The sequence below is a fragment of the Fragaria vesca genome, linkage group LG6 (assembly GCF_000184155.1).
Source record: "Fragaria vesca subsp. vesca linkage group LG6, FraVesHawaii_1.0, whole genome shotgun sequence".
NCBI classification, from domain to species: Eukaryota; Viridiplantae; Streptophyta; class Magnoliopsida; order Rosales; family Rosaceae; genus Fragaria; species Fragaria vesca.
In genome coordinates, this window is record NC_020496.1 from 24,270,951 (window position 1) to 24,294,170 (window position 23,220).

At 37.2% G+C, this 23,220-nt stretch overlaps 2 protein-coding genes and 1 non-coding gene across 3 annotated transcripts; all 3 read right to left on the bottom strand.

Moving 5' to 3' along the window:
* Positions 1–9,310: 9,310 nt before the first annotated feature.
* On the bottom strand, positions 9,311–12,990 carry LOC101295148 (developmentally regulated G-protein 2-like). Its single transcript, XM_004303631.1, has 12 exons — positions 12,852–12,990; positions 12,514–12,603; positions 12,318–12,385; positions 12,074–12,150; positions 11,781–11,961; positions 11,535–11,591; positions 11,314–11,388; positions 11,066–11,185; positions 10,691–10,861; positions 10,412–10,525; positions 10,138–10,308; positions 9,311–9,855 (listed from the first exon to the last, which is right to left on the bottom strand). Exons 2-12 carry the CDS (start codon positions 12,581–12,583, stop codon positions 9,760–9,762), a joined length of 1,200 nt encoding a protein of 399 aa, XP_004303679.1. The 5' UTR covers positions 12,584–12,603; positions 12,852–12,990; the 3' UTR covers positions 9,311–9,759.
* Positions 12,991–13,989: 999 nt separating this feature from the next.
* On the bottom strand, positions 13,990–19,213 carry LOC101295435. The gene is made up of 9 exons (XM_004303632.1): positions 19,087–19,213; positions 18,599–18,717; positions 18,014–18,185; positions 17,716–17,771; positions 16,319–17,137; positions 15,891–16,028; positions 14,844–15,137; positions 14,644–14,700; positions 13,990–14,301 (listed from the first exon to the last, which is right to left on the bottom strand). Exons 3-9 carry the CDS (start codon positions 18,135–18,137, stop codon positions 14,143–14,145), a joined length of 1,647 nt encoding a protein of 548 aa, XP_004303680.1. The 5' UTR covers positions 18,138–18,185; positions 18,599–18,717; positions 19,087–19,213; the 3' UTR covers positions 13,990–14,142.
* A 1,669-nt stretch (positions 19,214–20,882) lies between these two features.
* Positions 20,883–23,164, bottom strand: LOC101295730. Its single transcript, XR_184989.1, has 4 exons — positions 23,028–23,164; positions 22,778–22,953; positions 22,289–22,463; positions 20,883–21,071 (listed from the first exon to the last, which is right to left on the bottom strand). It is a non-coding gene; the product is annotated as an uncharacterized LOC101295730 (transcript).
* Between the last annotated feature and the right edge of the window lie 56 nt (positions 23,165–23,220).

A 23,220-nucleotide genomic window follows, 5' to 3' on the forward strand; every position in this document is an offset into this window, starting at 1 on the left:
CAAATTAAAAAACTTCAAACTTGACCGTTTGATATGATTAGTGTATTCAAATACAGTTATGGAAAAAAATTCACATGTTTTCGATAAAGTTTAGGTCACGATCCACGCAGTCAACCTTCAACCAACGTCACTTATTACACGAAAACACTCTTACCCACCCTTATTGACTTATTTTGGCCTATTCTTCCTCACACACATGAGATGAGATGCAGCTGCCCATGTAAAAATTTGTGAAATTAAACCTCCCGACGATAGGGATCCCCATAAGGAATAATAAGCGTTCATAGAGTTAACCGCCTTAATCGGGGTCCAAACATTATCGAACATATGTGAATTTCCTACCATACTCGTATTTCACTATACATATTAGATCCTACGGACGATTATTTAAAATTGTATTTGCAAGATATAGTTGCTTCACGAAGATCTACACTTGCATAAAATCTACTAAACAAGTTATACCATTTTAATAAGCACGTTGTGGTTCTAATGACGAAAATTAAAAGAATTAAAACTTGACCGTATGATATGATTAATGTATTTAAATATGGGTATGAAAATAAATTCACTTGTTTTCGATAACGTTTAGGTCTCGATCCACGCGGTCAACCTTAATCCAACGTCACTTATTACACAAAAACTCTCTTATCTACCCCTATGTGACCTAGTTTGGTGGATTCTTTCACATACAAAACTCTCACATTGATGAGATGTAACCACCCATGTAAAAATTTAAGGACGTTCATCTCCCTACGATAGAGCTCCCCATAGGAAAACATAGGCGTAAATAGGGTTGACCGCTTCTATCGGGGATCAAACGTTACCTAAAATATGTGATTTTTCAACCGTAGCCGTATTTCACTGTAACGATCACATCCTATTTCATAAGATTTTTGAAAATATTGCTTCCTCCGTATAGTTCGTTCACAAATATGTACACTTGCACATAACTTGCTAAACAAGTTATACCACGTTGTGGTCCCAATGGCTAAATTTTACAAAATGAAAATTCAACCGTCTGATATGATAAGCGTACTTAAATATGGCTAGGGAAAAAAATTAACTTGTTTTCAATAACATTTGTCTCTCGATCGACGCGGTCAACTTTAAACCAATGTCATTTTTACACGAAAGCTCTTTTACCTACCCCTATATAACCTAGTTTGGTTGATTCTTTGTTGGTGCAAAAAAATTCAGAAGAGAGATTTCCCAACAAAGATCTCACTCCTTTGATTCTTGAGGAGCCTTGGACGCATCCATACGACGGTGAATCTAGGGGAAAGAGGTACCTGCAAAACAAATACACACTCCGACGCCCAAGTCAATTTCGATTGAAGCATGTACAATAAAAGAAATCGGTTCGATACTTATTACCGTTGTTATCCATAATTGTTCCTCCCCATTCTCCTCCATTCCTCTCCATAAGCGTGTGAATTTATAGACCTTTTATTTCTTGGTCCTCACTTCCCGTTGTAGTGGGAGTAGTGGGAGGAGCATGTTCTCCATTAACGATCATGTTTCACGTTGGTTATCATGATAATGTTCATCTTGGGATTTGACCATCGATCGGGCCTAATTCATTAAATGGGGGTCCAAGCCGAAATTTTATATCCCCACATTCTTACACTCACAAAACTCTCACATTGATGGGATGTAACCATCTATGTAAAAATTCAGGGACGTTCACCTACCAACGATAGAGCTCCCTGTAGGAAAGCATACCGAAAATAGGGTTGACCGTTTCTATAGGGGACCAAACATTACCGGAAATATGTAATTTTTCAACCATAGCCGTATTTCACCATAACGATCATATCCTATTTCACAAGATTTCTAAAAAATTGCTTCCTCCATATAGTTGGTTCACAAAGATGTACACTTGCAATTAACCTAATAAACAAGTTATACCACATTAGTAGCCACGTTGTTGTTCTAATGCCTAAATTTATTAAAATGAAAATTCAACTGTCTGATATGATCAGCGTACTTAAATACGGCTATGGAAAAAAATTCACTTGTTTTCAATAACATTTGGCTCTCGATCAACGCGGTCAACCTTAAACCAACGTCACTTATTACACGAAAACGCTCTTACCTACTCCTACATGACCTAGTTTGGTTGATTCTTCCACACACAAAACTCTCACATTGATGATATGTAATCACCCATGTAAAAATTTGGGAACGTTCACCTCCCGACGATAGGGCTTTCCCTAGGGAAGTATAGCGTAAATAGGGTTGACAACTTCTAACGGGGACCAAACGTTACCGGAAATATGTGATTTTTCAACCATAGCCATATTTCATCATACCGATCACATCCTATTTCACAATATTTTTGAAAATATTGCTTCCTCCATATAGTTGGTTCACAAAGATGTATACTTGCATATAACCTACTAAACAAATTATATCACATTAGTAGCCATGTTGTGGTTCTGATGGCTAAATTTCACAAAATGAAAATTTAACCGTCCGATATGATCAGAGTACTTAAATACGGCTAAGGAAAAAAATTCACCTGTTTTTGATAACGTTTGGCTCTTGATCGACGCGGTCAACCTTAAACCAACGTCACTTATTACACGAAAACGCTCTTACCTACACCTACATGACCTAGTTTGGTTGACTATTCCACACATAAAACTCTCACATTGTTGGGATGTAACCATCTATGTAAAAATTTAGGGGCGTTCACCTCCCGACGATAGGGCTCCCCGTAGGAAACCATAAGCGTAAATACGGTTGACCGCTTCTATCGAGAACCAACGTTACCGGAAATATGTGATTTTTCAACCATAGCCGTAATTCACCATACCGATCACATCCTCTTTCATAAGATTTTTGAAAATATTGCTTCCTCTGTATAGTTAATTCACAAAAATGTACACTTGTATATAACCTACTAAACAAGTTATACCACATTAGTAGCCACGTTGTGGTTCCAATGGTTAAATTTCACAAAATCAAAATTCAACCGTCTGATATGATCAACGTACTTAAATATGGCTAAGGAAAAAAATTCACCTGTTTTCGATAACGTTTGACTCTCGATCGACGCGGTCAACCTTAAACCAACGTCACTTCTTACACGAAAACGCTCTTACCTACCCCTACATGACCTAGTTTGGTTGACTCTTCCACACACAAAACTCTCACATTGTTGGGATGTAACCATCTATGTAAAAATTTAGGAGCGTTCACCTCCCGACTATAGGGCTCCCCGTAGGAAAGCATAAACGTAAATAGGGTTGACCGCTTCTATCGGGGACCATATGTTACCAAAAATATATGAATTTTCAACCATAGCCATATTTCACCATACCGATGACATCCGATATCACAGGATTTTTAAAAATATTTCTTCCTCCGTATAGTTGGTTCATAAAGATGTATACTTGCATATAACCTACTAATACACTTGCATATAACCTACTAAACAAGTTATATCATATTAATAGTCACGTTGTGGTTCCAATGGCTAAATTTCACAAAACTAAAATTCAACGAGGAAAAATGGGGTCTCGCACGATGCTAGTCAAACGCGTATTGTCTAAAAGATGAAGTGGTATTAAGGTTGACCGATTCGATGAAGGGCCTAACTAATCCGAAATAGGGTGAATTATTTTCAGTAAACCTATTTAATTACAATGACTACATCCGACGGTGAAATTTTTATTTTCACATATTTATGACCTCGGACACCACATGTCTACTAAAGTGGTATAACTTATTTATTAGGTTATATGCAAGTGTACATCATTGTGAATCAATTATACATAAGAAGCAAATTTTTTGAAAATCTTGTGAAATAAGATGTCACAAGAATAGTGGAATATAGATTACGATGAAATATCACAGACTTTCGATAATGTTTGGTTTTCGATAAAAGTGGTCAACTCTAAATACGTTTAGGCGTGCTTACCCACTGGAGGGTCAATTTAACAATTTTTTTTCATGCTTTCCTGAATCTCATGTATACAAGTTTTATGTTCGAAAACAAGTAAAAATGGGTTTCTGCACGAAGTTGGTCAACCGTGTTTTGTGTAAAAAATGAAGTTGAATTCAGGTTGATCGGTTTTATGGGGGGCCTAACGAATCCGAAACGAGGTGGATTTTTTTCAGTAGACCTATTCAATTACAATAACTACATCGGACGGTGAAATTTTTATTTTCACATATTTATGACCTCGGATCGCCATGTGCCTACTAAAATGGTATAACTTGTTTAGTAGGATATATGCAAGTGTATATTATTATGAACCAACTACAGAAGAAGCAAAATTATCGAAAATCTTGTGAAATAAGATATGATCGGAATAATGAAATACGTCGAGGGTTGAAAAATCACAAACTCCGGTAACTATTGGTTCATGATAAAAAATGGCTAACTCTAATTTCACTTATACGCTTCTATGGGGAGCCTAACTACCAGAGTATCAATTTAATAATTTGTTTTCGTGGGTTCCTTAATATCATCTATGAGTTTTAGGTTTGAAAATGGGAAAAAAATGGGGCCTTGCACAATACCGGCAAAATGCGTTTCGTGTAAAAAATGAGTTTGAATTAAGGTTGACTGATTTGAAGAGCTTGTTTTACATAGTAATTTATATAATATTAAAATTTCATTTTCATTAGAATTCCTAAGCCCATTCAGGAAAATTTATAAATTATGAAACAATCATGTTAAAAAAAAAAAGGGAAAATTACACGTTGCATTAATTATACAAAACACTTGCGTTCTAACTAAAAAAATAAATAAATTCCATAATCCCTAATCACCAACCCTATACCCTATACCCTAAATCCCAAACTCTAACCCCTAAACCGAAAAAGAAAGAAAAATAATCCAGCTTCAAAGTGTCAGTTCGAGAATAGCTCGAATTGGGCAGCATCTTTTCACCTCCACTTCCAATATTTACCAATATCGAATCCTCAATTCCTCATTGAAACCTTGCATCCTCCGCCGAAACCCAGATGCCAGAAAACAAGAGCTCCGATCCAAAACCTAAAACCCTAATTTGCATAGTGTTTCCACCTGTAGTTCACCAGATAAGCATCAGCAAACAAAAACCTATAATTTTTCAATCAAAACAAACAAATCCCATCTACAATCTTTTCTCAAATCACTTCAATTACAGAACAAACCAACCAACATCACAACACGAAAATACATGATTGGATGACAATATTTTACTGGAGATTTTGAGATGAAATAAAAACCCAAAAAGCGGATTGAGCAGAGAATGAACGAACCCAGTTCTCCCACCGCCAGTCATGGTCGAGAGCGGCGCGACGGCGAGCCTCGCTTGTCGATGAAATCGGCCAAGGATTGGGCCTCGAATTGCGTTGTTGACAAGCTCGGTAGACGCCCTAGTGCAGTTGCACGGTAGGAGACGACCTGAAGTCTGAAGGGGAGACCTCGAAGCTCTTGGGTCGTTGATATGGTTTTCAGTTTTGAGTGAGATGGCTGTGTAATTGAGAGATAAGAGAGGAGAAATTAAGACGAAACAAGACCAGTCGACGCTAACGTCGTTTGGCTTGCACGCGTTCCTAGACGTCGGGCGCACCCGGGTACGCTGAATACGCTCTCTATGAAACTCAAATAAATTACTTAATTTATCATGGCACAGTCAATTGGCTTTTGATATGAAACTCATATTAATTACTTAATTTATCATGGCACATGCATGACGGACATATCCCATTTTCATGTATCATGGCCACACAGTCTTCATGTCCATTATAAGTTATCCTCATGTAAGGTCACAAATTAATTCACCATGGGTACAAGAGATCTCACATTGGAAATTGAGTACTAATTACATAAGAGTTTACAAAGATTTTAGCTGTTTCATCCTATTGTTAATTGATTTTAGACGTGACAATTTTATAGTTGTATCAAACGTGTGCATACATTACGGACACACATGTATAACTTGAAAAATTCAGCACATGCACGTGTGGAGCATGATTAGTTATAGATTCCTCATGACAAAATCTTAAATTAAATTCATGCGGCAGGAGAAATAGGAGTTTTGAGCAAGAGGTAAATATCACTTTGATTGTAGTTAAGGGGTAGTTAAGGGTGCAGAGTGATGAAAATAGAACTCTTGAGGAAGATGTGCATATATACACTGAAAATTGTAGTTCAATGGTGAAGAGTATAGTGCAGTTTCAGGCTAGCTTTAGGGAACTGAAATGTAAAAAGCTTACCAAATAAATTATTTAAAGAGATGGATCAAAGGATTGAAAGAAGAATTCCAATGAAATCTGGTACTATGCGTCCGTCGGAGAATCTTCCGGTGGGGTAGTGGAAGAAGGTTTCTCCATATGCCCAGGCTATTGCTGCGTCCATCTCTATGGTAACATAAGGAAGGTATCCATTGTTGCCAGCCTCAAAAGTGAGTCTCCGAACACAAACAATGGCGCCTTATATCGATCATCATCATGTTCTTCTATACTCCTATTACTATTATCACTGTACTGACTGCGATGACCATGAAGAAAGAAGCTAACTGGGTTGAGCAGACTTGCCAACACATACATAATGTAGCTAAGACTTCCCATAGTCTTAGCTTCTACGACCAATGGACCTCATATATATGCTTCTGCATGCATATATGACTATATATGATTTAATCCGAAGTTCAACGCCACCCAGGTGACTGTGCAATAATGAACTGTCAAGTGTGTTGCTGCTCGACACACGTTTCCTAGTTCCAGTTTTGAAGATCCGTTTGTTTCAGGTATCTCTGTTGCATTTAAGCCAGGCTCCACATCAATTTAAGATACAGCAGAGGAAAGGAAACGTCCTCGACTTAATTTGGACCCTCCATGTGTAGCTTTGATTTTTCTTTGATACAGGAGCTAGATTCTTTGCCTTGCTTACCTTTCCGTTTCCGTACAAGCACTAAATCAGTGTTGATGGCGGCAGTAGAGAAACCACCTCCAATTTTTCTACGTAGAATGCTCTAACTATGCATTGTAGTATGTTGTCTAGGCCACTTTGATAGATTCAGAGTATACACACAAGTTTGAGAAGTACATCCAACTAGGTAAAAACTACTAGGCCACTTGCAGTAATTCATTCTAGCTGAAGTTGGAAGTACTAAGAGCATCTCCAGCAACTCATGTAAAACTAGAATTATCTATATTTTAGAGGAAAAACACCAATTTTTTGCTCTAATAGCTCATAGAAAGTGTGAAGAGAGAGAATGAGATCCTCTATGTCTATAGAATTCTCACAATTTGTATATTCATGAAGAAATCTCTAAAATTTATTGCTTTGCCTTATAGAATTCATTCTCTCCTTAAAAGAGAAAAAACTTCATAAATTTAAAACATTGAACATGAGAATTGAGATTTGATTTAAATAAATATATACTATTCATATAGATTCATTAAATTATACATAAAAACATTTAATTTTGCATAATAGAATAGAAGAGCTGTTAGAGTTGAGTCTTTTTTTTTTTATAGAGATTTTGTGATTTTTTCCTCTATAATAGAGAATTAATACTAGAGTTATTGGAGATGCTCTAAATACGTACTTATCATATCATTTTGGCAAAAACTAGGTTCGATAATGTTTTTGAAGTTAATTTTAGAAAATAAAACTAATAAGATGATATTGTAAATGTTAAATATGAAAATGTTTTTCTATTTTGTAGTGTGAAAAAAAAATCTCTATAATTTTTAAATTAAGAGAAAAAAATGGAAACATCTCAAATTATTGTTATCAGTTTGGCTAAATAAAAGTAAAAAATGAGCATTCTCAAAAAAGAAAAGTAAAGATATGAGCATCAATTTTTCCCAGAAATTACTCGTCTGCATATAAAGGGAATTGGAGCAAAAACTTGTATCGTTTATGGGTTCACTATTATCTCAAATACTGTGGTTTCGTGCGGACCTTGCACATAATGACTGCTCGATCGTAGGAGTCCCATTCTGGTTGATGCAATTTGGTTGGTGACAATTTGTTATACCTTCTTGTTTTGCTATTAGGAGCACACGTTTATTCACTGTGTTTAGAACTTTAGATCACTTCCCTTTTGTTTTAGCACAGTTTAGTTAGATAGGGGATAAATGACTTCTGTTAGTATAGCCAGCTTTTTTTGTTTTTTAGAATAGGGGCTCAGCCGCCCTTATGCTTTGACCATTAACGAAACCGCAAAATACAGGAGAGGAGGGGGGGGGGGGGGGGACATAAAACCTATACCCCAAATTGCCTAAACATCCCGAAATAATATCAGGAGTTTTCAATCATTTGCATTCTAACAAACACCATTTAGCAAAAAAATGTATTATTGGCTACTCTATTTGCTTTACAAATTTGACAACATACCGAAAAAACAATGCTCATGCAAAGCCATAAGTTACTATATCTAACAGTTTTCCTACTATGTTGTCATTGGAAGATAGTACCAGTGACACTAAGTTTCATCATGCCACTAAGAGGTTGTGACCAGAAACTTGCCGCTCACCTAGAACAGACATGGTATCCTAGATACACAAGCCGGGACAAATCCCACATCTCCAAACCGACATAAGGTTAGGAATTATTAAAAACAGAAAATAAAATGCAGCAAAATAAACTAGCATAAACCAAATTTAAAACTAAAGCCCAAAATGGGCCCGTAACAAAACCCTAGATCCAAGCCCTAGAGGCCAAACCCACAAAGCACACGATCATTCCTCTCTCGGCCCAAGTCAAAGACTGCACCAGCACCTCCGCTGCGCCTCCACCGTACCTGCCACCTCGCCGCCCGCATCGGCCCTTCTCCACCAGCCGTGTGCCTCCACCTACCAGTCCCACCTCATCTTCGTGTAGCAATCCACCCAACACGCATCGGAGGATCTCATGACCCGATCTGAAACCCAGAAAAAAGTGGACGAGCGAGATCTCCAGGCCATCAAATCGATCCCAACACCTTCTCCGATCACCCCACAAAGCTACGCCAATTCGGCTACCAACCAATGCCAACCCGATCTCACGCCTCCACCCACACACAATCCCAGATCCAGATGTAGTCGCCTCCTCACACCAAGAGAGCTGAACAACCATACCCTCCGACTCCAGCCTCCAAGCAGCAGGTAAGTCTAGGGAAAAATCAACCCGTCCAGCTGCACACAACGTCGCCAGCGCGGCCATAGGCCGGCACTAGCGCTGCGGCACATCCGGACAAGTTTAACTCACTCTAAATGGCTAAATAGTTTCAGTTTGCAGGAATAGACTGACCACTTAGCTAGAGGCTATTTGTACCAGAATAATAGTTGAAATATCCGATCATCAAAACAGCATAAATATCATTCTAATGCTTCCAAATATCAGTGCAATACGCCCATCCTACAGTTTCAAATCTTCAGCCGAGGAACTAGATCAATGATTCCTTTAGGAGCTACATAAACTTTCTTCGCACAACTTCCAGATAAAGCTGACGGTTTTTAGGAATAAAAAGAGCAGATCAAAAATATATTTATATCTCTAGGCTCTAGCAATAGAGATATGATGCAGAGTTTTTTTTAAAAAAATTCTAAGTACTTAACTAATCGGCAAACATACAACACATAATCCAAAAGGCTCCCGCTTTGATAAGCACCAAGTTCTAAGGCCAACTCTCATTTTAGACCGAGTGGTCGATTCAGCAAATGATAGGCTATACTTCACAGGCATCTTGACTCTGGATCTATCTCAGGCATCTTCGGTGCCTCTTCATGTAAGAAACTCGACTCTGCATGGTATTACAGTCAGTGATATTATTGTTTCAGGGGAGCCTTCTTCTCTCTGTCAGCTATACGGGCAGGGGCTGTCGAATGTGACTTGAACCGACCCCTCCCTTCCCCTTCTTTGTCCTGGAGAATGCAAATTCCAAAAGTTAGACCTTCATGAAATGGGGAAATGAACTGATCTGTTGCAAGAGAAGCTCCCCCCCAAAAAAAAAATAAAGAATCTACAAGCATTGATATTAGCCATAAACTCAATTCCTATCATCACAAGACCAACGGAAGCTTAACCGAAAGAAAGAAAAAGAAACTACAGGTGACTATCTCAAATAATAAGGATAGTAGAAACTGTAGAACCCCAGTATGGCAAGTTTTACTTCAAATTAGCAGGTAAAATGGGGAATACGTTACCTTTTTCTTTACAATCTGAACCACGTCTTCATCGTTAAGAAGGTGACTGACACCACAATGCTGAGGGTAATGCCTTGCACTTGTACCCCACACTAGCACATACTTTACCTCCTTCAGCAGACTCCTGTGGATATGGTTACAAAAGTCCTCAACCGTGCAGCCACCTCTATCCTGTGCAAAAGATTAATATGAGAAAGAAACAAATGAAGCCAAACATCCAAGACGAAGTAAAGATCACATAAAAAGAAATCGGATATAAGATTTTGCAACATACAGCAGAAAGAACTACAGGATCACCAAAATCAGGTTGCTGGCCCTGTGGTTTTGTATAAACTCTAACAAGTCCCATCTCCTCCCACATCTTTGCGAGTAGTCTGTCTAAGTTCAGCTGTTAAGCAACAGGAATAACAAAGTCAATGTTCCTGAACAAATTTTATATGAGAAATTCATAAGCTAATGTGTGACAATAACAAACTTCTAACAGATTGCTCAACTACACCAACAAGATTGAAGCATTATTTGAATTTCGCAAAACAAAACTTTAATAACTTGCCTTCAGATTGCAACTAATGACAATCGAATTAGGTTGCCGGGCTAACTTGTCCACATCATCGATACCAATAACATCTATCTTGTTGTATACATATACACACTTCATGTATTTTCTGTTACCCTCAATTACATCGATAAGATCGTCCACTGTGGCATCCTCACGAAACAACAACTGCAATGAATAGAAAAATAAGCATTCTTCCTCATGGGATGGCCAAGGACTAAGATAGAAATAAAGTATTGACCTATCAACGACTACTATCTGAGGGGGATTTGAGATTATGTAAACTAATTGTGTATGGCCACTGAGATTCATTATTAGTCGTGACGAAGGACATTCTTGACACTTGATTGAAACAAGGTAAGAAATACATACCTCAGCATTATGAATTTTGTATTCGTGCAGAATTTGATAACAGAGCTTCTCGTCCACATGAGTTAAAGGGAGAGTGCTGTTAAAAGAAATACCTCCAGTTTTTTTCTTTTTGAAATATATCTGCCCAGAAAAAAAAAATACAACTAAGCTCCCAGTGGATTGACAAAGCAAAACAGTGAAATAATTTACAGATACTGAAATCAAACCAGATTTAGAAAATGATAATCTCTTGAAAACACAAAACCAACCTGTGGTGGTCTCTTATTTAAACGCAAACCCACAGCTTCCAGCTCCTTTGTCAAAATTTGCCGATGACCTTCACTCTGAAACATTTAAAGAACATGAGTTTGAGGTTTAAAATAAAAATAACATAGATCTCTTAAAAACACAGGAAATCACCATATAGTATCATTAGCTACAAAACTAACACTAGTTTCCACAGCACTGTTGTAACACAAAAGATACTTACTTTTGAGGCATCAAGTACCATCAACACAATATCTGATGACTTTGCAACAGCAATAACCTGCAATAAACATAATTGTGTCAACTTATGGCCGTTTGATGATATGTAGCAAGAAACAATAAGAATTGACTGAGGGCAAATCTCAAAGTCATAGCAACTGGCTGTTGAGAAATTGATATATATATCATTTGCAAGATAGTCAAATAATGACAAGTTAACACAATTGAACAAGAAGAGTAAGGAGTTCACCTGCCTCCCACGACCTTTGCCTTCAGAAGCACCTTCAATAATTCCAGGAAGATCAAGCAACTGAATTTTTGTGTCATTATAGTGTATAATCCCGGGAATGCAGGTAAGTGTTGTGAACTCGTAAGAAGCAGCTTCAGAGTGCGTCCCCGTCAACATTGTCAAAAGTGTTGACTTACCCACACTAAAAAAAAACAGGCAACAATTACTGATACCGCCTTTGAAGTTGCAATGCCTCGTTCTAATTTCTTCATAGAATACAGACTACATGTTGAGGTTATACAGAAATAGCAAACCTTGGAAAACCAATAAGAGCAACACGACCATGTCCAAACTTTGTAACTTCAAAACCATCTCCACCTCCACTAGAACCCTGAATCACAAATTCAAAATCGTAAAACGAGAGTACAAAGATCTTCTTTAACCGCATGCAACTTGCTCGAAGCCATCACAAACACTCATACACAGAAACTACCAAATTCATATCCTAACTACTCATATAAAATATCATCAAACAATAAAAGCATGGGAGGAACATACTTTAGGAGGCTCCAAGAGCTGAGTCCTTAGCTTCGCAATTTTAGCCTTGAGCTGACCAAGATGATACTCTGCATATTCAGCACGGTAATTAAAAACCAAAATCATAATTAAATTGAAGAACTCATCAGATATCACTGCAAAAATGAGCAACAATTCTGAAAAAAAAAAAAAAAAAAAATAATGATCATATGAGAACCTGTGGCTTTGTTTTTCTGAGTGCGAGCCATTTCGGCCTCAATTTCTTTGATCCTTTCAATGATCCCCATTGTCGCTGGAGCTGCTACCACTGAAAAGCAAGAACAATAAAAGTTGAGTAGAGATAGCGATTGAGATTTCAATAGAATTTGGAGCTGCTTCTGGTTACTGAGAGAATCGGTGATTGAAGAGCGATGTTGCAGAAACCAAAAGGAGGAGTGAATTACAGAGCAGAAGAGAGTGGATAAGCCTGATTGTTGTGAAATTTTGAATACGGGAGTAATGCTAAGCTAATTGTAGTGATTTGAGGAAGTTGAATTGGTTGGGTTGAGGACTCACCTGGTGACTGAGAATGAGGTTGAGGGAGACGATCTCTCTGGAGCTCTGGAACCAAAAGGGAGTGGGGGATGGAGTTAGGGCTGAGAAGAATGAGACGATTTTGGGCTCAACTCGGAAGCTGCTTCTGTATCTTGGGCCTCTCTTTCTCTCTCTAAACTGTTGCTACATTTTATTTTTCTTTTTTAATTATTTTCCTTTTTAAAATGTAATATTTTGGTTTTAGGTGATTAGGTCCAAACTGTTTTCTCTTCATACCATCATTTCCTTTTTTTGGTCCCAAAAAGTTGAGGCGAGAGGAGCAAACGTGTAACCTTCACCGTGATGAAGGCTTACAACGGACATGTCACGCCCTCATATATGGATTTTTACATAAAAATAAAGAATTTACAGATCACAAACAGAACGAGGTTTATTGGCAGACGAGGGTTGAACTTGAATGGGGTCTCCACCACAAACTCATCCTTACCAACTGAGACAAACCTCGTTGGCTCTTTATACCATCATTTCATTATTTGGTATCTTTTGATCTAAGGAGCGATAAATTTAGGTCAATGTTGTTAATTAATGCTAGTTTCGCAGGCATTTTCGATTCCTATCAAAAGTCAGTAAGATCATATTACAAACCTTTTTTTTTCTTTCTTTTACAGCACATGCGAATGCTTTGACAACTTTGGGGGTTAAACCTAGATTGGGAAGGCTGGAAGCACACACCCAACTAGACAACAACCGGTAGGCCACTTGCATTGGATTTTTGTAAAAATTTAAACCCTAGCTTTATCACTAAAAATTATTAAACAATAATTGTATGGCATTAGTTTTCGTATTGAAAAATTTGTTAAGAGTAGATCGGTTGAACTTTTAATAGACCATTTTTAAGCAATGAACATAGTCATAATAATGAGCATATAGTCGATAAAAGCTTTATTTGCTATCTCTGGGAGCGTGTTTAGAGAAACCAGGGCTTCAAGAATCATGTATCTATCAAGAAGAAACGTATGACGGCTCACCGGCTGATGGTTTACGCTAGCTTATTTAGGTTGTTGTTCGCTAAAAGGTTCTTTCCTTGCCTTGTTGGCTTCTTAATCTCGTGCTTGATAAAAGCTTATACCAGATTAAAAATAAAAGAACCATCTCATAATCAGACAAATTGTATTTAACTTTTTGAAGCCTACAGGCTGCAATCCATAACCAGCATCAAGCCTGTTAAGTGTTACCAAGCAAATATGGCAATGGAGCAGATTAAGTGGGTTACATCTCAGTTCAACTCGCGTAACTATATTTATATACAATGTTACAAGTAGCCTGATCTTGTTTGATGCACACTTCGAGTAACACTGGCAGCCAGCTTGCTCGCCCCTAGATTTGGAGGTACCTGCGCGTGCATCTCAGCAAGCTCTCTTACTTTTAACAAAATTGATGCTGGGATAGGCACTGCCACATGTTTCCGTGACTGCATAATTTCCCACAAAAAAGCAAAGTTAATCCAAAATTAATAAAGACATCAAAAGAAGAAAGCAATTTACAATGGACAGCAGAAACAAATTATCCACAGGTCTCACACATTATAAAGCAGCAACCTTTGTTTGGTAGCAGAAGTTGCGATAAGCAAAAATGCACAAGTAGAATTGCCATTTTAGTAGAAAATAATGGAGATATATTCAAAGATGTAGAATGTAAATTTTAGAACAGTCTGAGAAGACTAGGGATAATCAAATAGTTCACAAATACATGCATTATAAGGTAAAGATGCGAAGTAAATAGAGAGACAAAGGAATTTGTTAGTTATACTCACCCCATCATCAGGAGGTGTTTGTGCAAAACTAGCTTTCAGCAGGTTCCTCCACTTGTCCTGCAAGATAAGATGAAACAACTTACACTCTCCAAAAAAAAAGAAAAAAAGATGAAACAGTTTAAGACATGCTAAAAGTATTGTATATCTTATTTTATCATTTTAACCATTTCTGACATAAACTCCAAATTCCAAACACATACCTTAAGATCAACAGAAGTACGATATGAAAACGTTGCAAATGAAAGCCTTTTGATCTCAGACCATCTGCCAGTGCCACACTTAGAGACACCCTCAACTAATTTCATAACTTCAACAAGAGTCCAAGCTCGATGATGTTTCCTTCTCATCCCACCTTTTACTGTGGGAACTGCAGCTATACTATCATCTGAGAAGTCCTCAGATGAATCTGTCTGTTTCAAGCCCCCCAAGTTTTTCCCATGTTCAAATGTGCCCATTACAGACTGCCGCTTGTCTTTCTCTGGTTCAGCAGCAAACTACACAGGGTGTGAGTTTTTAATTATAGTGTAAGTATATGCAATCAATTTACAAGTATCAGATATATCAGAAAACTTTAATATAAGATCAACCCCATGCAACAGTAAGAGGTGAAGCATGCAGAACTTGCCATTGGGAAATGTATCCAACACTCCCAAACTATTTTGGCTTGCAAGCCTATGTGATGCCCAAAAGTCTCATACCATGTCCTTTTTACCTGCTCCTTAATATTCTCTCTAACCATATGATAAGAAACATGACCACTATCTACTTCCAATACATCACAATTTTTGGAAGCTAATGCATTCTGTAATATACTCTGTTCCTCCGTAGTATTGGTGGCCAGGACAGTCATTTATTACAATAGGATGTCCTGAGTTCAAATCCTCCACTGTTTTCTTAACGGTTCCGCAAAAAACAAAAAAAAATGATCCCTTAATCCTGGAAGACACCTCTTAAGCCATTATCCATAACATGATTACACTCAAACAGAAGTACATGCCCCATTTTGCATTCAAAAACACAAGCGATGATGAATTGCAGGCTAGCCTAATTATCTACCAAATATAGATGAACCCTCTTATTTACCAGAAGTTTTAGTCCAGAAGAAAGATAATATTAATTTAATACCGAAAGAGAGAATTTAGAGACTACGAGACTATCACCGACAGCATATGCATAATAGTAGCTTTATTCCAAACAAATTAAACAAGTAATCATGTGTGAAATCAATTAAACAACAATGATCTTACCAGGGGCTTAATCTGTTCAGACGCAGATCTGGCTTTCAAAACTTTGTCTGCACATTCACTCTCTGGAAGAGAAGTAGACACAGAAAGGGTCTCTTTTACCAGTTTAGCAGTCACACCCATTCCACTTTGATTGAAGTTCTGTAAATTGAAATACAAGATCACTTCAGTTATGGTCCATATGGATCATTTCCTAGTACCCTGTTTTACTATTGATTAAATATGTAATTTATAAATTTCAAAGAAACTCAAAACTTTGATAAAAAATAATAGCTTGTTTTTCTATCAGGCAACTGGTTTTTTAAGTTATCAGCTGAAAAACAGAGAAATAAAAGAAGAGAAAACTTCGTAAGACACAACCAAGCCAAACTTAAATATTCACTGTACAAAGCAATAATCACAATGCCCAGGTATGCACTGATTTTACCTACCATAAGAGCCATAATATTTTTCCTCGGACGGCTTCTTCGAACCCGAGAAACATAAGGTACCTGAACCCCAGATCCACCAAGAGAATCCAACCTGGTGACAATAGTCCTCTCATTTGAAGAGACATTTCTAAGAGGCCTCGCAGAATATGTTGGACATGTTTCTTCTTGTCCAGAAGTTTTAGCAGAACTAATCACTTTTGGGCTATGATCTCTTGAGTCCCCTTCTGAAAGTTCTTCAATATATCGCTTAGTGGGCTTCCGAACTCTCTTGGCAGCTCTCTGATCCATCATATGATCCTCACTGACATATTCTTCTTCACTAAGGCTTCCAGATCTCTTGGCTGAAACAACTTGATGATTTTCTAAAGGGCAACTGTGGCTTGCTGGTGAATTTTCATACTCAAGATTCTTTGCTCCACCATCAGAACCCTGAATGTGCATATCATTAGCATTCCGCAAGCTATTCTCTTCTCCCTTCTTCACCAATTTGTTATTTCTTATAGTGAAAGTTGTGGTTGAAACATCACAAGAATTAGTCAATCCCATTGTGATTCTCCTTTTAAGCCAGAGTTTGTCCTTGACAGAAGTTTCTCGCCCAAATGTGGCTCTAAATAAGTCATGAAGTTCTCTTATTGATAGGTTGTCTAAGCATATCTCACTGTTTGATTCATAAAAATCAAGCTTTGAACTAGTGCAGACGGCAGAAGCTAATGATACGCTTTCTATGGGTCCATCTGGATGTTTTGAGCACTCCCCTTTTGTCCCAGCTTCATTAATGTGGTTGGCATCTATGCTCAGTGATGATGCAGGAGCAATCTCCTGCAAAGGAATTTCAGATCATAGATTCTCATCAATAGCTGGCAATTTACTATGATGCTGGTCAAAATACTGGAAGTCTAAGTTCATAAGATCATAAGAATGATCAGGAGATCCACATGCTAGGTGGAGCCTCTCTTCTTATTTTGCCCATTGAAACATCTCCTCAATGTACTAAAGGATATTTTAGAGGTCAAGAAGGATCATAACCTATGCATATACTAGTGGTCATGCATGAAAAGAAAAAACCAAAAGAAATTATCAAACAGTTACAGGAGCAAATAAACAGATGGGATTGTACATAAAACTTTGTCTAAGGGCTTATAAAGGTTTAAGCTTATGTGTCCATTACAATTGGTTTTAACTTATAAGTCAGATGACCAGACTTGAACCATGTGAGATCAAAAAAAAATGTGAACAAAATGCAGCAGTGATAATGTCCAAGCACTTGAGTAGATTTATTAGATAGAACCAAACATCAAATATTCACACTATCTTCTGCAACATTACAAATTTACAAGCATAAACAAGACAATACTCATCCATCTATCTCTAAATAAAGAAAATTGCCAAATTAATACCTCAAGATGTGCACTTAATTTTGCATCAGCTTCTGTGCCCTTCGAAGCTGACGGACCTGGCCAAGTGCAATTCCTCAGACAACCATTACAGAAACAAAGCCATGAAATATACATTACAGAAACAAAGCCATGAAATATACAAGAGAAAAGGTTTAATTTTACGAATTTTTAAATCTCCGAACAATTTTCACTAGAGTAAGGAGAAAAACAGGCATAAAACAGAACATGAATATAAATGGTATCCTAAAGACTCTAGAAAAGTGGAAAGTGGAATATTTAGTGAGAGCAGAATCTATACCTTCTGAGCTTTCTTTCTGAGGCTTCCCAGATGTAGACTCGTTAGAAATGCACTCAGCAGTTCCAGTGTTCATAACAACAGGCAATTCAATCTGCTCATCAACAATAAGATCTTCAACCTCCATTACTTCATCATCTGTTGCTGGCACTAATCTCCCATCACCTTCAACCTGCTATCCGATAAAAGGTCACATATTATAAACATAAAGAAAATGAATGGCAAAGAAAACATTAACAATGAGAAACCAGCACCCATAGTAAGTGCAATGTCAGTTTTAGTGTCCCCTTTCTAAACATCAAAGAGGGTCTCTTAACAGCAGTATCTAATTTTCAATAAGGAGTGGTAGCTTGACTCTCGTCCAACTGTAATTGACCCACAACATAACAGTTAAAAACTAGACAGAAGTTCATCCACCAACTCTATATCAGTATAACAAACACCAATTAGTTATCTTGGTACCCCGGTACCACCCAGAGACAGTTATCATATGATATCTTTTCCAGATAAAACTAAAATTCAGTTTACTAGATGAAATTCCCATTTGAATTTTATCCACTCAGAACTAATCAACAGTTAAAATCTTACCCGAACAAGCTTGTAGACAACAGGATCGGCAATCTGGTTCGGAGAAGACAAAGACGAGCTACTATTCTCAACCCCACTCTCCTCACACTTCCCTTCTTCATTCCCCTCAACCACAAACACTGCTTCCATGGAAAATCCACCACATGCAACTCAAATACACAAACTGAAACCCCCAAAAAAAAAAAAACCCAAGTAAATAACAAACTAAAACTTCCATACTTCTCATTCCAAAACCAATAAAACCACCTAAATGCACCTAAAAACCCACAAACTAATTCACAATTCAAAATTTCCAAAAGCTGATAGCAAGCCCAAAATTGGATTCCGATCATAATTAAACAAAAGAACTACATTTATCTAGAGGCTAAATTAGAAACTAAACCAATCAAATTAAAACTTAAGGCTTCAAATTCTCATCCATAAGACTACAAATTGGTAAGGAAATTAAGCAATTGAAATAGAATCAAGGAGGATGATGAGGGACTGACCATAGGACTGAGTGAGTAAGCGACCGAGTTGATTCCACGGGAAAGCGAAGGCGAGTTTGGGGAAACGAGAGGTTTTGTAAATTGTGAGAGAAAAGGGAAGACCAATCGGATTGGTGTTGTGATTTTTTTTGGCTCGCTTTTTTAGCACGCTGTGTTTTAGTGACTAATCTACAGTTCCGGACTCCACACTCTCTCCTTCAATTGCAGACTGCAGGAGTTGGAATTTTGTCATATTCTTTTCTTTACGTGCACTGGGTGTCCGGTACAACGGTGATACAAATTTTTTTGACGAACATCTTTTACTTAATTATTATCTAAATTTATTATCAAGTTAGTGACACATACATATTTTATTAAAGTTAAACCATTTGAAGAGATATATATTATTAATCTAAATCGTAGACATTGAGGTAGGCTAATAAAAGATAGTCGGCAAATTTGTTTTCGATATGTATTGTGTTGGTGAGTTGTGACGTGTATGATTATTTGTTGTTTGAATAACTGGTATTATAGAGTTCATACGTTCAAATCTTACTAATATGATGGGATGATTAGAAATAAAGTTGTCGTTTCTAGTAAAAGAGTTACTAATCCATCAAACGTGTCGATGCGTTACCAAACATGAATGACAACTAAACACGAGTGTGTCTCCAATACACGCGTGTATCTATGCATATCATATGGATTATTAATATTATATGACACTAATACGAATACAAGGCTCTGATAAAGTAGTCTGAGATTTAGATCCAAAACCAATTGAGGTGACGTAGAGTTTGTGTGGCCATTGGATTTCACATGTGGATGTGGGTAACCCGCTCTGATACCATGATAAAGTAGTGTGAGAAACACATCCAAAATCAATTGACAATAGATGAAGTGACCAAACCCTTATAACCCCGTAGACAATGTCTCATATTCTCGATATGGGATTAACATCTCAACAGGCTCAACATATGAATGATTAATGAATAGTTAAGATTGCAACCGCAACCGCTATCTCTACAATAAGTTTTGAACTAGACAGCACCACCTCTGTGCTCTTAACCTTTACTCGACCAAACAGCGACCACTATAGTCGAACGTGTAAACTCTACTATGTATTAGCAATGGACTAAATTATCCGTAGCAAACATCAAACTTAAACATGATGAGGTATACCGTACAAGACCTTTGAAATGCATTTATAACCCGTATTTTCTGGTCAGGTTAATCAGTCCTACTTGCATAGCTGCTTGGCAACTTCCAATTCCAGATACGTCGAGTATAAACTTCCAGTTGCTCCAATGTTCTTGTCGACTCCCCTTAAGATGCATGCGTGCAACTTCTCTGATCCTAATTGGTAATTACAAATCTAAAATGGCGTGACATTGATCATAGGAATCTGGTTATTATATATGGAAGCATAAAAATTTGATTTTGGCTATTGGCAATTCGCATGAATGTTCTGTGCATACTTCCAACATGATAACAAACTGTAAAATAAAGTTTATTGTCCAAAAACTATTTTTTTAGTTTTGTTTTAGTTTTAGGTACAATTAAACTTTATTTTACAGTTTTTTTGTTTTAGTTATATCAATCAGCACAAGTTTGTAAGTCTGGTCCTAAATTCTTATCTCTTATCAACTGATAGAAAGTCCCAGCTGAATACGTAGATCAGTAGATGGTACCAACTCCAGATATATGAATGACTACAAAGCATGTTTAGAAAAAACTAAACTCAAATATGCTTCAATGACAAGAAAACATCCAGTATCCAAACATTACATATTCCTGTCCCTAACACTAGAACACTAGAAACTAAACTTGTGAATTCTAGGTGGCGACCACAACTGGCACTTAGGGAGATTAAGACACTTGTATGGGGGGCTGATGTACCTTCCTCAATGGGTTGGTTAGACCAGATCAGGTTGGGGTGTTATGTGTGCTTACTTATCCCTCAGATCCCAATCAAGCATGATTTTCACCTTAATCCCAAGAACACCCTGAAAAACAGTTTATCAAAGCATAAGAAGCATATACAGAGATCAGGGGTATGGGGAAATGTTACTGAATGCTAGTAAACATGACATAGACAACTGTATGAGACAACCAACATTTCATTTTAAAGGTGATGGGTCAAAGAGTGTTACCAAACTAATGGAAATTCATTTAGAAAGTGAGCATACTTGGTTGGAGGTATAAGAATTAAATATTATGAAAATGTAGGAGTTCCCGAACTTTAAGAACTATTAATCAGTTCATAAAAAACTAAAAAACTCCAGCATCCAATGTCAGCATTCTTGAGAATCCTCTTAGCCCATTATCATGGGTATGGGAAAATGTTACTATAATGCTAATAGAAATGATATAGACAACTGCATAACAACCAATGCATTTCATTTTACATCAACAGGTAAATGGGTGTTACCAAATAGGAATCCCTCTAGAAAGTGAGAGCAAACTTAGTTGGAGAGATCAGATAGGAATATTATGAAAATGTAGGAGTTCCCGAACTTTAAGACCTATTAATCAGTTCAGAAAATACTAAAAAACTTCAACATACAATGTCAACATTCTTGAGTATCCTCGTAGCCCATGATTGGGTATGAGGAAATGTTACTGAATGCTAATACAATAGAGGCAAGCATATTAGACAACCAATGCAGTCCATTTTACATTGATGTGGGTGTTACCAGACTAACGGAAATACTCTTAGAAAGTGAGGGAAATTTGTTGGAGGGATGAGACAGGAATGTTATGAAAATGTAGGAGTTCCCGAACTTTCAGAACTATATATCAGTTCAGAAAAAACTAAAAACTCCAACATATAATGTCAGCACTCTTGAGAATCCCTTAGCCCATTATTTCAGGTAACGGAATATATAATAGAATGCTAGTAAATATGCTACAGAGGGAATGAGTTTTAAACAACCAATGCATTTACTTCTACTGTAATAGATGATGCATAGTATCTCAAACTGATACAACATAAAATGTAGGAGTTCCCGAACTTTAAGAACTATTAATCAGTTCAAAAAAAACTATAAAACTCCAACATACAATATCAGCATTCTTGAGGATCCTCTTAGCCCATAATTGTAGGCAAGGGGAAGTGTAACTAAATGCTACACAGAGTTCCTAATATAAAGACGAGAACCAACTCATATGACATCAAAACTGCAGATTACGCGATCAGATAACCTAGTTACTTTTTTCATACCTGTGGGCTTGCCTAGATGCTTGTAACACAAAGACTATGTCTGAGCAATTGCCCAAATCCCATAGTTGTTAACTTTCCCTACACAAAGCTCTACTCTTTTCAGTTTTCACCGGAAACTTAAACCACCTCTGAACCACATATCTGTCACTTCCCAAAATCTTCTTCCCGTTGTCACCTACAACCATCAATATAAAGCCCATAATCAAAATATGCAAAATTTATCAACATATGTTCTAAAATGTAGTCCATGCAAGGAATCTTTTCTTTCTTTCTTTGTTTTAATAGTTCATTTAAACAAAGGTCATAACAGTAATTTACAGAAAACTCCACTTCCCCTGCATAACTACCTCTTCTAGTTCTTACCAAATGATCAAGAACACAGAGATTATATTAATTACTTCCCAAAATCAGACTCAACTAAACAAACCGATCTACATCCAATAAGATACTTCCCTTTTCAAGCAAATGCATATGGATTAAATCTAATACCTTCGAGAGTTAAAAGCTAAACATGTAACAAAGGGTCAAACTGTTCCGAGTTACGATGATGATCTCGATTGGCACCGGCGTAACCTTAAATTCGACGCCGGAGTAGCCAGCCTTTGTTAGCTCTCGCCGTGAAACATATTGTTCAGCTCCGCAAAGAGCACCCCATCATCAACAAACTGTATCATAGAATCAATTAGATCCCAAAAATTTTATCTTCAAAATGAAAAGAGGAAAAAATAAAGGAAGTTACATCAGTGCGGGTTTGATCGGCGGTGGGACATTTCGATATTTGGAAATCTGAGCCGCCATAATAGTGGTTGGCCTCTTTTTCTCAATTTGGGTTGCGCCGCTGAGACTGGAGAAAAGAGATAAATTTGCTGTTGCTATATTTGGTGACCTAGAGCAAGTCATATATATAGGCACAGGAATGATTGGCTAATGAC